The sequence below is a fragment of the Etheostoma spectabile genome, chromosome 18 (genome assembly GCF_008692095.1).
Source record: "Etheostoma spectabile isolate EspeVRDwgs_2016 chromosome 18, UIUC_Espe_1.0, whole genome shotgun sequence".
Taxonomy (NCBI): domain Eukaryota; kingdom Metazoa; phylum Chordata; class Actinopteri; order Perciformes; family Percidae; genus Etheostoma; species Etheostoma spectabile.
In genome coordinates, this window is record NC_045750.1 from 3,854,453 (window position 1) to 3,868,389 (window position 13,937).

General features: G+C 39.0%; 1 protein-coding gene across 5 annotated transcripts in view; it reads right to left on the bottom strand.

The window, feature by feature from the left end:
• Positions 1 to 13,937, bottom strand: part of xrn2 (5'-3' exoribonuclease 2) — a 45,567-nt gene that overhangs the window by 16,279 nt on the left and 15,351 nt on the right. For all 5 annotated transcript variants that reach the window (XM_032543794.1, XM_032543793.1, XM_032543796.1 and 2 more), the window contains exons 19-27: positions 9,752 to 9,859; positions 8,556 to 8,645; positions 8,301 to 8,373; positions 7,734 to 7,817; positions 6,562 to 6,659; positions 5,453 to 5,532; positions 5,246 to 5,302; positions 4,533 to 4,601; positions 3,733 to 3,861 (exon numbers count right to left, since the gene is read on the bottom strand). In XM_032543794.1, the coding sequence (XP_032399685.1) occupies positions 3,733 to 3,861; positions 4,533 to 4,601; positions 5,246 to 5,302; positions 5,453 to 5,532; positions 6,562 to 6,659; positions 7,734 to 7,817; positions 8,301 to 8,373; positions 8,556 to 8,645; positions 9,752 to 9,859 (788 nt within the window). The remainder of the gene's footprint in view (positions 1 to 3,732; positions 3,862 to 4,532; positions 4,602 to 5,245; positions 5,303 to 5,452; positions 5,533 to 6,561; positions 6,660 to 7,733; positions 7,818 to 8,300; positions 8,374 to 8,555; positions 8,646 to 9,751; positions 9,860 to 13,937) is intronic.

The window sequence follows — 13,937 nt, forward strand, 5'->3', positions numbered from 1 at the left end:
GGATTTGAAGGCCAATTTAATTCCAAAACACTGGGACAAGGTTTTAAAAAACTTTGGACAGGCTTCTGCAGCATCTATTTTAACTTTCTATTGTGAGGATCTAGAGGTAAAGAGTAGCAATACAAATGAATTAATATAAAGTAAATTTGATACATATGAAGTTACACAGTAATCACAGCAGCGCCCTGCCAGATGACGTTACTTAAAAAGTTGAGTGTGGTTCACCATCAACATGACGTCCCACATGCCTAGAGACTTTTTTTTTTTATTTTCATGGGTCAGCATGCCAAGGTCCATGCAACAGGCAACACACCCCGAGAACTTAACGCCACATAGTGAGAAGATTTCTGACAAACTTGTAAGGAAATGATTTGACATTTAAAGGATATCTACCGTTTCTTCCAACCTGGACCTTATGTTCCTATGTTTTTGTGTCTAAGTGACTTATTGACTGTGACCTGAGTGACTGAACAACAATCTTTGACATTGGTCCAGTATTAAGCATGATCGCTGCAGTCTGCAGCGGCGAAACAAGCTACAATGTAAGTTAATAGGGCAACTATCCAGCTTGTATTTACCTTCACAGAAGTGCTTGTTTTGACACTGACAGGCTCAGAGTATTATTCTCAATGTCCGATATTATGGAAAGGACCTTTAAAACATTGTCGCTAGAGCTAAACTCACCAGACTCTATTTAAAAAGGAATACTTTTAGCATGTATAGAGCCAACATATTTCCACATGTGAATATATCGCTGAACTGTTTGTTTATTTCAACAAAAACTAGAGTGGTGATGGTTGGAAAACTGGAAAGACGACCCAAAAACAGCTTTTCATATTTCTATTTTGTTTCTGTTGACTTTGAATAAAAGTGTACACTCACCGGCCACTTTATTAGGTACCCCATGCTAGTAACGGGTTGGACCCCCTTTTGCCTTCAGAACTGCCTCAATTCTTCGTGGCATAGATTCAACAAGGTGCTGGAAGCATTCCTCAGGGAGTTTGGTCCATATTGACATGATGGCATCACACAGTTGCCGCAGATTTGTCGGCTGCACATCCATGATGCGAATCTCCCGTTCCACCACATCCCAAAGATGCTCTATTGGATTGAGATCTGGTGACTGTGGAGGCCATTTGAGTACAGCGAACTCATTGTCATGTTCAAGAAACCAGTCTGTGATGATTCCAGCTTTATGACATGGCGCATTATCCTGCTGAAAGTAGCCATCAGAAGTTGGGTACATTATGGTCATAAAGGGATGGACATGGTCAGCAACAATACTCAGGTAGGCTGTGGCGTTGCAACGATGCTCAATTGGTACCAAGGGCCCAAAGAGTGCCAAGAAAATATTCCCCACACCATGACACCACCACCACCAGCCTGAACCGTTGATACAAGGCAGGATGGATCCATGCTTTCATGTTGTAGACGCCAATTCTGACCCTACCATCCGACTGTCGCAGCAGAAATCGAGACTCATCAGACCAGGCAACGTTTTTCCAATCTTCTATTGTCCAATTTCGATGAGCTTGTGCAAATTGTAGTCTCAGTTTCCTGTTCTTAGCTGAAAGGAGTGGTACCCGATGTGGTCTTCTGCTGCTGTAGCCCATCTGCCTCAAAGTTCGACGTACTGTGCGTTCAGAGATGCTCTTCTGCCCACCTTGGTTGTAACGGGTGGTTATTTGAGTCACTGTTGCCCTTCTATCAGCTCAAACCAGTCTGGCCATTCTCCTCTGACCTCTGGCATCAACAAGGCATTTCCGCCCACAGAACTGCCGCTCACTGGATGTTTTTTCTTTTTCGGACCATTCTCTGTAAACCCTAGAGATGGTTGTGCGTGAAAATCCCAGTAGATTAGCAGTTTCTGAAATACTCAGACCAGCCCTTCTGGCACCAACAATCATGCCACGTTCAAAGTCACTCAAATCACCTTTCTTCCCCATACTGATGCTCGGTTTGAACTGCAGAAGATTCTCTTGACCATGTCTACATGCCTAAATGCACTGAGTTGCCGCCATGTGATTGGCTGCTTAGAAATTAAGTGTTAACGAGCAGTTGGACAGGTGTACCTAATAAAGTGGCCGGTGAGTGTATATTACAATGGTAAAAATACTGTTTATTTACATGGAGTCTGGTGGTGCAAATGCAATTTCAAATGTTTCTATGTTTAAAAAAAAAAAAAGAAAAGAAAAAAAGATCTTACTCTTTAACAGAAAGGTCGACCTCTTGAGAAATTATTTTCATAATGTTCATAATGTTGTCAGACACTTACACAATAATCTGAGTCTGTCAGCAGCAAAACAAGAACTTTTGTGAAGGTGTTATACAAGCTGGACACTTGTCCTATTAACTTACGTTGTAGCTTGATCTCGTTTAATGCTGGACCGATGTCAAAGATTGTTTTTTCCATCAGTAACTTCAAGTCCAGGTTGAGACAACCAGACATTGTGATATTGTTTTAGATTTTTTAAGGATGCTGAAAGCCCTTCTTAAACTACTATGAAATGGTTACAGAGTTATTGAGGTTTGTATTCAACCGTCCTGCATAAGACTTGACATAGAAGGATGGATGTTTGATTTCCAGCTCTACATGTCCACATGTTGTTGTGCCCTTGGGCAAGACACTGAATCCCAAAATGCTCCTGATGTTCAGGCCAGCAGCTGATAAAAGCACTTAATATGCAGTCCATTTACCATTTAGTTTATAATACTTAATTACAAATATATACCAAAAGATAAATGCAAAACTTGTGTTTTTCCGGTAGCTGTTTCCAGAAGTCTCCATCCAGCTGAGGTGTACAAAGCTGGCTTCTTGCCTCAGACTTGACTTACCACTCATCCCTCAGTCAATCATTTGAAATCAAAGCATTACAAAAGCGATCCTTTTAACAGGTTCTTTCTCCAGGTTTTTCTGCTCACCACCCTCTGAGCACCTGCCTGCGTGGCCCCATCAAGGCACATAACTGCCTGAATTACTGAGTTAACGACTTAGTTTTGCAGAAAAAAAAAGAAATTGGAATACATTCTGTTTCTTCAAATCTGTGCATAATTAATTCCCAAACACGCCACAGTCGGACCGAGCCAGATGTTCAATTATTCGCATTTCCTTAATGATAATATCAATGTGTGGAGGAGAAAGCTTAGATCATAATCAAGGATGGCTGGTTAATGGGGAGCGTTCGGAGGGTGGGGGTGCAAACATTTTAACACATTTTCCATTTTAAAATACTGTACTCTTCTCCCAGATATAAATACTTAGTCACTGCAGAATCAGCACTCATCATTTAACACTTACAAATATCCCCATACCCTGCAGGATGGTTTAGAAGCAGGTGGACAGCTTAATAAAATACCGTTTCATCATAGTGAAATCAACACAGGTGACATTTCAACTGTGGATGGACAAAGATCTTCAAAATGTGCTTTTTGTGGATAATACTTTCTGTGTTAAAGATGTTATTGTCTCACGTAGGGCTGTGCAATTGAGCAAATTTTTTATCAGGATTTTTGTCTCCTCAGGATAATATAATCGAGAAATTATGTTTTGCACGTAAACTTATTAATTTGTGTTCTGCATGACACACACACACTTCTGCCCCTGACAAAAGGCTAAACTCACTCAGTCAATATTCAAGATTATATTGTATATATGTTTTTTTACATTATACATTTTAAGGCTGCGACTTTCCCACGTTTTTAAAGGCTGTAAAAAGTAGCTGAGAAACTTACCCCAGAGCACGGAAGCCGGACTGGTTGAGGTGAGCCTGCTGCCTGTGTTGGTTGAAGCCCAGCTGGGGCCTCCATGGTTCCCTGTTCCCCTTCTCCCAGTCCCCTGGCTTCAGGACCTTATTGGGCATCCTGAAATAAGAGTTGTTTGGCTAAAGCAGATGTTTCTCAATTTACCAATACATGTCAATTTATTGAAAAAGAAAAAACAACTGATAGACTGGTAACTATTAAAAATCAAATTAAAAGTGAAAATACCATTAGATGAAAATTGACCAAAGGAACTGATGCAAAAAACCTTCAAAATTAACTTCTCAACTGCATCTTAAAATAGCAGCAGGTGAGTAAAACTGGACTCCAATCTTTTTAGTGTCCTTTGTATACAACCTTACAATCTAGTTCGAGGAGTAGGACTGTACTGCAAGAACTTTACGGTCGGGTTTTTAAATCCACAAAAGGTTGCAGTAACTTCTCACTGCCGCTGCATGGCGGTTAAATAGTGTTACAGTTTCACATTAAGAAAATAATACCCCAATAAAGTTGTGACTGTTTCGTGAACAATTATTCTCTACTATTGCATTGGCAACAAATCCCATAAAATGACCACAAACCAACAATTAATGTATCCAACAAATGGATTTACTCCCGTTTGTCTGATAAAAGTGACATCACTAAGACTTTTAAATATTTCCAGATTTTAATAACGAGGGGTGCAAACTGAAAATCTTTCCCCACCTGAAAAGAAAGTGGCTTTAATATTTGGGGAAGCATTTCTGAGATAAAGTTCAAGAAAATTCTCTCACTTGGCTCCAGACAGGAGGACTGCCTTGAACACAAAGCCTTCTGCAAAGTGGGGATCCTTGAACTTCACACTGGAAAGCAGAAGAAAATCATTTTCAACCGAGGACAAAAAGAGTGCCATTAGCTCACTTTTCTAAAAGGAAGAATCTTCCCCTTCAACACAGAGATCTGGAGGTTGTGTTGTCCGATGTAGAGGATTATTCTTGCGATGAGGGGTTGTCTTTCTCAGCCTGCCTCGTCTAAATTACCTCATCATTTCCCACATTCCTAAATGTCTTTATTTACTCAGAGAAAGGCTGCATACTGGTATAAGAACACGTCTAGCCATGTGCCAATTGGTAATGGGATATCGATGATTGAACCAACTTCCTATCAAAACTAAGATGTTTTTAAAGAGATTTCAAACATTTACCGTCAAGATGATGTCTTCAAACAAATTATTTGAAAAATGAACAGATTTGCTGCACTGCTAATTATACACTTTAAAAATAAAAGGATGTGGCACAGGCACACACACACACGCACGCACGCACGCACGCACACACACACGCACACGTTTAAGTAGGAGAAATAGCAGCACAACTTTAAGCATAATGTGTCTATAAATACATCAGGATCCAGCCTGTCAAGCTGCAAATATGACACATTGTTCCACTCTTAAGACTTTAACTTTCAGAAAACAGTAGAGATGATGATGATGATAGACGGTCCTTACCAGATTGCACTGTTCTGTGAAATGTCACGCAGCATTGGGATGGGTGAAGTCACTGGTCTGATGGACAATTCAGAAAACAAGTAAATAAATAAACAAGTTGGTGTCGTCACACTTGAACTGGATCGCCTTCAGTGTGTAAATGTTTGTCAAAAAACATAACATGAGACGAAATGTACGAAAGTGAGAATAAAGCAGTCGTTTGCTTACTTATCCGGTAAAATAGGGTTGTCATCAAGATTTAATGTACCTAGGATTCCATGGCACAGCTCTGCCGGGATCTCAGTGTCCTGATGTAAGGAAAAGTGGAGTTTGTTTCAAGTAAGAAATGATGATTTGATTCACTCACTAGCAGAATATACAGCCATTTATGCTTCAACACTAAAATATTACACAACCTCACCCTTTATTGGATAATGTGCATCATAGAGAATTACTTCAAGTTGCTTTTGTCCCACTAACAAGAGGATACTTGTCATGAAATTTACTAATCACATTTAGGTTCCCCAAGGGAGGATTTCTTTCCATTTTGGACAATGTGTCAGATTTGCACAGAAGATATTGATAATTTGACGTGTCTACACGTTTGTTTAGGGGTCCTTCTCCAAGAAAATAGGTTTTCCTTTAAAAATATGCAATTTTTCATCAAATCATTTTGGACCATTATTATTATTATTATTAGGATGTGTGCAGAGATGGATCTTTGTTTATTTAAGATCCTTAGTAGCTCCTGCCTGTATCGTCTAGTTTGAGCCAAATCTGATGAGTCCTGGATAAAGTTTGCAGTTTACACGCTGCTGTATTGTTTTGCTTCACCGTTCAGAAATGCTCATTAACAAGTATTCACCCAGTGAGTAAACATGAGTCTGAACAACAATTTGCTTTGGTTTAAAAATGCATTAATCAACGAGACCAAATCCGACTCGGGCGACACCTGCTCAGCTACACAAACACATCTGCAGCAGAATGACGCAGCAAGTAATGCAGATCTTTCACACAGAACCACAGAAAGAGACTATTATTACTATTACTACTACAGACACGTGTTAAGATGACAGGCTGTCAGCTGCACGATGCATTACACCACTATACACCAAAATATTTAATATTATTTAAGAAGTAATTAAACAACGCAACTCTGAGAAGTTAATTGGGAAACTTGGTACAAAAAGTATAAGCATCTACCCCCACTCAAAATCAATGGAAAGACGTGTTTTTGCCAGACGCCCAACGCAGGTTGTCTGAACGCTGCCTAAAAAGTGCTTAGACTGTTTCAGGCTTCAAAAAAAAATTCTAAGAGTTTGATTTGAATTTGTCACCTCGTGAGATTCTGTTCGGTAAAGTTCGTGGATGAAGTCGAAGAGCGGGTGAGACCGTCCGAGAAACAACACGTCGCTGCCCAGGCTGTTTCTTCTCACTGCAACAGAGGACAGACAGTGGCTGCGGTCAGGGAGGGAAAAACAAGGATTATTGGGCAGACTGGTGATAACTAATTGTTCTCAACTGCATGGTAGAAGAATGGAGAGATGATGAGGATAGACGAATGGAAAGACAAGTGAAAAGTCTCAAAAACCAACACAACAAAACAGATAATCAAAGGAAGAAAGAAGATGAGCCAACAGTAAATGTTTTTAGGATATACTCATCCAAAACAGAGAGAAAACTGTCTTATGTTAAATAAATGAGATACTTTTCATTGCATCAAATTGTTTTCTTCCCTGTAGTCACAGCAGTGCGTACAATCAAAAGTATATTAAATGGTTGTTAGAGGTCTTGAGTTTGTCCCAATAAAACTACCTTCCTCTGAAAAGGTGTCACTGTACAGTTGTCCCATAATGAAATAAATGTAAATGGTTGTGGGTCATAATTAAAAAGAAGAGCTACAAGTAAAGTTTTTCTATTATAAAAAGTTGTGAACATGTTATAGGCAAGTCCTGAAGATTCGTTAGTTTAAAAAGGTCCAATGGCATGAAAATTGTGATAGGTGTTTAGAATTTTGCCCACCCATGGGAGAAAGATATCATGGCTTTCAAACAAGCAAAGTGGAAGTTGGTCAAGGACACACCCCCCAGCCTCCACCACTAATACATATTAAATTCAATTTAATCTGAATAATATCTCTTAACAATTTAACAACTTCCAATTTGCGTTCAGTTCACCCTGCTTCACTTCTACACGTCAAACTTCCAAAGAACATCTTAGTCGACTTAATCGACAGATCGGAGGTCCTACACAAAGAATCGTGCAAAAGCAACACTTCAAATCTTTTTGTTTAAAAGAGATGTGCTCATACGCTTCTTGGAAATAAATCATTCAGTATGAAAGTGAAAAATCGACTAATCGACTACGAGAGAGAGCAGACCTAGTGACAATCATAAATATGGAAGCTACGTCTGTCAAACACTCATCACCTTAACACAGAAACATTTGTTACAACACAATCGGTTAATTACAAAACAGTAATCCAGAGTTTTTACACTGATGTTTTTACCTTCCTCGGATGTGAGGTCGGAGTAAACGTCTGCGAGAGCCGTCCTCAGCCGACGTTCATCCACGAACGGCAACAAGGCCACACCTTCAAAATTAAGCACATAAAGGAATTTAACGGCTTGTAGTGTTTGTTATATGCTCCAACAACTTGAGTGACATGACTTACGCCAGGAAGAAACTATGTATTGGATTTAGGGCTGGCGATATGGACAAAATTAAATATCACAATATTTTTGACCAGATACCTCAATATCGATACCACAACAATATTGTAGTGTTTTTTTTTGTTTTTTTTTTAAAGATTATTTTTGGGGAGCTTTCCCTTTATTGTGTACAGACAGTAGAGAGACATGAAAGGGGGCGAGAGATGGGGGGGATGACACGCAGCAAAGGGCAACAGGTCGGACTCGAACCCTCTAATTGTATTTAAAGAAAAACAAAAGAAAACACAGTATGGGAAGGAATTAGTGCGTCCCTTGTAGAATCCCAACACAAAAAAGATATAAAAATAGCTGGAACTAGACGGTTAGAAATGAAAACTGAGTTGTTGAGTGGGAAAACGACTCACCCTGCCAGGCGTATTTCTTGCCGTTGAGATCAATGGCAAAGTCGTCGGGGTAGAAGTCAATGATGGGAGAATCCTGTGTTAAAAGTAGTGTTAAAATTTAAAAGGTGAAGTGACTTGAAAAAATACAACTTGTAAAAAGTTTGAAAGAAAACTATTCTGCTACGAGAAAGTCAGCATTTAACGTAAAAAGAAAAATATTTCTATATTAGCCAAACATATCTTGACTTCTAAATTGTCACTGGACTCGACACTTACAGGACTGCTCATGAGGCTCCTCCATGTTGGGGGCAGGAAGTTGCCGCTGGCGGCAGGAAACACTCCCATCAGCTGCTCCAGTGGCTTGAACTGCACACAACAACCACACACACAGTAGTGGTTTACACACTCATTCTCAACAGTCTTGTCTCGTCTTTATTGAACATCATTATTCGGCAGATATTCAACTTCTTTTTGTGATCCAGGACATGATATAAAACACATTTGTGTGCTAATGTGAGTAATGACTAATCATTTCATTTCCAAGCCCTTTTCTTTGAGTATTTTAACATGCATTAACATTTTTTTTCCTTATTTAACACAAAAAGAGACATTTCCACAATAATCTGTCCTCATATGGTAATTAAAGTAGTCAGATAGAAAACTAAGCTAGACTTGTGCATCTCATTTTGACGATTTTCAAGCTTTAGAATATGACCTGACCTGTGATTTCAGCGAATCACAGGTTAAGAGAGAGTGAGAGCCGTCTCTAGGAGCCTGATTTAATGGAAGAAAAATCTTGCTGAAAAAGTTGCAATTCCACCATTGGCAACAACTGTCTACACTGCAAAGTAACCCAAAATACAAGGAAGACGGACATCTCAAAGAGAGTTGAAAAGAGTGTTTGACAATAAAAGAAATGCATGTGTCAATATCAGGACATGACCGAAAATGTTGCTAATAGTTAAGCCCTCGCTACCCGTAGATCACAGCTGAGGCTAATTGAAGTTCACGTTCTGCAGCGAGTTAAAGCCTCAAATCACAGTAGGTCTCAAAAGGGCTTTACAATGAAAACAGGTTATATAACAGCGTCGGGATAACAGCGACAATGGGGATGATTGAAATAAATGACTAGTACAGGTTACTTTATGAGGAGAGGGGCTGACGACAGAAAGGGGAGCGCTGCAGGAGGAGGGGAAGGGTTTTACAATCCTGTCGTTTATTTTGCTTTTTCCTGAAAAATGCCAACCCCAGATTTTAAGGCGTGTACAAGCAGATACGTTTCAGTGGATCTTTCGAATAACGCCTCCACTAGGGCATCACACAAAATGACTTTCCTTTGCAATGGGTTTACTAGCATTTGATTGTAATTATTCAACAAAAAAAAAAAAAGAACTTCTAAGATCGTGATCTGGAGTTGGAGAGGAGACAAAAAGAACAAAGACAAAAGAAGTAAGACTTTAGCCCATTCTTACCGGTTTGGTGTCCTTCTCAAAGTCGGTGAACATCCCTTTGATGTCTTTGAAGTCGGAGGCGAACGGAGCGTAGTGGAACGGGAAGTACCACTTCCAGGAGGCACAGCCCTGCAAAAAACACAGAAACAATCAGACTTTAATATCACTTCACATGTCAGAAGAAACCCCAAACAGGCCGTGAGCTGCACAGCTTGTGCATTTGGCGTTTAACCAAGGCTGCAACTAACAATATCTTCACAAATGATTTATCAGTGGATTATTTTTTAAAGTTTTTAAATTCGAGAAATTTCAAAAAAATAGTGAAACATTATCCATTATATTTCTCCATAGCAAATTGTTTTGTCCACAGCTGGAAGATAATTTTAATTTAATAAAACAGAAATGAAAAAGCTGGCATTTCCGTTTGATTAAAGACTTATTAATAGGTGAAGATTAATCATCTGTCAACTACAGTCAGTTTAATTTAATGTCTGCTCTACAGCCAACCGTTAGTAGCTGGTTTTGATTGTTTCTTGCAGAACATTTTAAGTGACATGAAAGTAATTTCCTGACTGGCAAAAGCTTTTGCGTGTTTTTTCCTTTTCTTTTCATTTTCGTTGCCCTTTTTCCCCCACAAATGTCCCCCTGCAGCCCAAAGCTTTAAATCCGATCTGACGTGGCTACGCTGACATTTAAAAACCTGAAACTTGATCAGACAGGGTGCCTCGCAAACTGTTATACTGTTTTTCAAACTTCAATGCCATGGGGGGGGGGGGGGGTTCATTTATGTTGCTTGATCTACAGTGGAGCTTTAACCGAGCCAGTCCTTGGAAAAATAGACTGTACCATGAACCCTTGAGCGTCTGGGGACTAAATGTTCTCCAACACCTGCTGAGAGTCTCTTGCCTCTCAAAAACCATTTTCTTCCTCAGCTCTGCGTTTTGTTTTCAAAATGTTTATGTGAGAGCAAAGCAGATGAGGACCGATAGAAATCTAACCCTGCAGATGCAACATTTGGGACCACTTATCCTTCCTGAATAAACACGTACTGCACTGAACAACGACCTTCACTTCCCACAATCCACCTCTGAGAAAACGAGACCCTCTATGATAAATCCACCAATCCTCACATCTCAGCCAATCTCACCACTCTATTATTAAAGATGGTCATTCAAATGATAATATGGGACTTTACCATGATAAAAGCTGGAGGAGGCTCCAATCTCCACACTCAAATAATGGCACAGATCATTTATGGTAATGCGACGACATGTTTTGTCCCGAGGAGAAATTCATTTGTGACCTTGGCCCGGCGGGGTCAAAGATCACAAACCGCAACAATACAAATAAATACATTTACTGTCGTGTTTCATAACATCTGACAGGGAGAAAAGAAAATCACCATGTTACCAAAGTAAATCAACGAGTGAAACAAAAAGATGGGCAAAGACACGTGTAGTCTCCCGCTGAGGATTTAATCCTTTTGAGTTTTTGAGTTTGAAAACAATGTTGCCCACTTTAGGGCTGCAACTAATAAAATGCTTTTATCATCAATCACTAATCAATTAGTATTTTTCTGATTTATCATTAAGTCTATCAAATGGAAGGTGACGGCCAACAAAGTGTCCATTATGTCAATTACGATATAAAAACAAACAATCCCGTGAGAAACTTCAAAACAGCAAATTTGACATGAAACAATCAGGTAGTAAATAGTTGATTAATTCTCAATCCATTTAAATACTAATTTCAACTCTAGTCTTAAGGAGGATGGAAATTCCATTTTAGTTAAATCCTGTGCTAAACAATAATAAAACAAACGAGAAAAAGAAAAGAAATGAGTGTTATACATGAAGAGTTTTGTCAGATGTAACGGGAACAACTCAGTCTGATTATTCTATAAATTGATCTACGTGTCAAAACTTTGAAGCCAACATAATTTTTTTTTTTTTTTTTTAAATCATACATGATCCCTCATTGTTAAAAATATGAAAAGTAGTTTGTGTTTCACATAAGTTGGCTAGAACATTTAAGGACCATCAGTTCTGTTTAAATTGAAACCAAGTGGCCTTCACAAACCAAATATGACAAAATGCATAATTAATATCTTAGACGATCTGCTCATTCTACTGGATTTTGATTATTATTATTATTATTCAAGTCTGGATTCACTTTGTTTTAAACTAAATTAGAAAAAAGTAAAATCAGAAGAAAAATGATACCCCATACACACTTTCACTCCAAAAGAAAGGAAAACGTATTGAATGTCTGAATATGGCATTATGTTTAATGGGCAAATTACAGATACATCTTTGTAAAAAAGGTGTTTCGAATATCTTTTTTGTAAACACCTCTCACTATACTCATACAATCAACAGTAGCGCAAATCACCATAAAGTTAAATTAACAAAAAAACTAACTTTATAACCGTCATGGAGGCCGATTGCATTTACAGGCCTGTTGTGTTAGAAGGAGTCAATACACAAAAAATAAAAAAAAAAATAAAAAAAATACTAAACAACTAATTAGGCAACCATGGCCAATAAAGCTGCCGTATGTAACAAGGAACCCCAGCCAGGACGTTACGACACATACACAAAGTCTGATTTTGAGATTTTAAGAATCAAGATTGGAAAATTAAAAAAGATTAGGATTAAATCAGGAAAGTTGATTCTTTTGATGCTCAGTCTCAGTCTTATTATTCAGAAAAAAAACTTCTCATTTGGGGTTAAACTTTTATAGTTTGTGTTTTGGATGAACCCCGCACGGCAACGTGTGCATGCTCATAAATCGGGGGGGGGGGGGGGGGGGGGGGGTGGGGGGGGTGGTGGTGGACGACGCCGAAACAGAACCGTGAATGTGTTGCAGCAGAGAGCAGACACGTCCCCGTCCGCGCAGGGCACGCTAATGAATTCATCCAGAACGGCCCCCTGAGAGGGGCTTTGGATTGGCGAACATGACACACAGAGCGTGCATATAGACAGCTCACAATCAGCACGAACAAATCCCCCCCGACTCAGCCCGAGACACCACCGGCTCTTCTGAAGAGGGCCCACAGCTGACAATTTAATTTCAAGATAAAGATCAATATTTTACAAGAATAAAAATGATTTAGTGTATAATCACACTGCAAACAATAAAGTGGAGACAGTAATATCTCTGCGGTGTGGAGGTTTATTTGTTGAGACACTCAAAGTAAGGAGTTCTTGACTTTCAACAATAAAATAAAACCTGTCGCTCTGTTTAAAAACACTGGTCGTCCATTCGGTGTCTTATTTTAGACAGAATGAGTCAGTTCGATCTGAAATGATCAACTGTAAACATGAATATGGTTAATAACTTAATACAACCAACATCTTTTCAGCATGTTTCATGGATCTCTGAATACAGATTTATTTTGTGGTTGAGTTCCTCAAACTGACAAAACTTTCATTTCTTCTTGAGAAAAAAAATGTCAGACTACTTTAAAAACAGATGTGCAGGAACTTCTATAGCAGCTGGATTAGTTCTATTTGTCTAATTAGTTGCAAATACTGAAATGCAAAGCACTTTTGAAAACCTTTGAGTTGTAAAGTAGCAAAGCTTCTGTCAAACATGACAATGTTATGTTTTTATTAATGATTTTCATGCGGAGAGAGAAGGGGTCCAACAAAGGTCCCTGGCTGGAGTCAAACCTTTATGACTTTATAGTTATCTGGTAGATGTGCTATATGCACTGTTCAAGATGGTATGTCACAATTATTGTCAACTTTGTAGTTACAATATATCGTATATCTGCGTTCTATGATGTCTTCCAACTTGGATTTTACCTTTGTGTCCCCTGAAGACTAGAACATCCAGCACACACTCCCACAACAGTGTTTCATGTAACATACTGATGATTTAACCATTATTAGAGCTAGTGTTAATTTGAAAATACTGCAATGAAGTACATTTAACAACAGCCTCCCCCCCCCTCCCCGCATTGAAGACAACAGTCAGCAGAAAAAAGCTGCGTTTAGACCCAGTAACAGGATTGGAGAGGTTCATCTCCAACTCGTGGTGCTTAATTCTTTTTAATTACTGCTAATTAAAGCAGTTTTCTTGTGTAGAAGCTCGATGAAACATGGGGGGTCACAGGTTGCCAAAATCATTATGATAGTTAAAAGAAAAGAGCCATTTAAAGTCTGTGCCACTGGTGAACATGTAAATGAAGCGACAGAGTGAT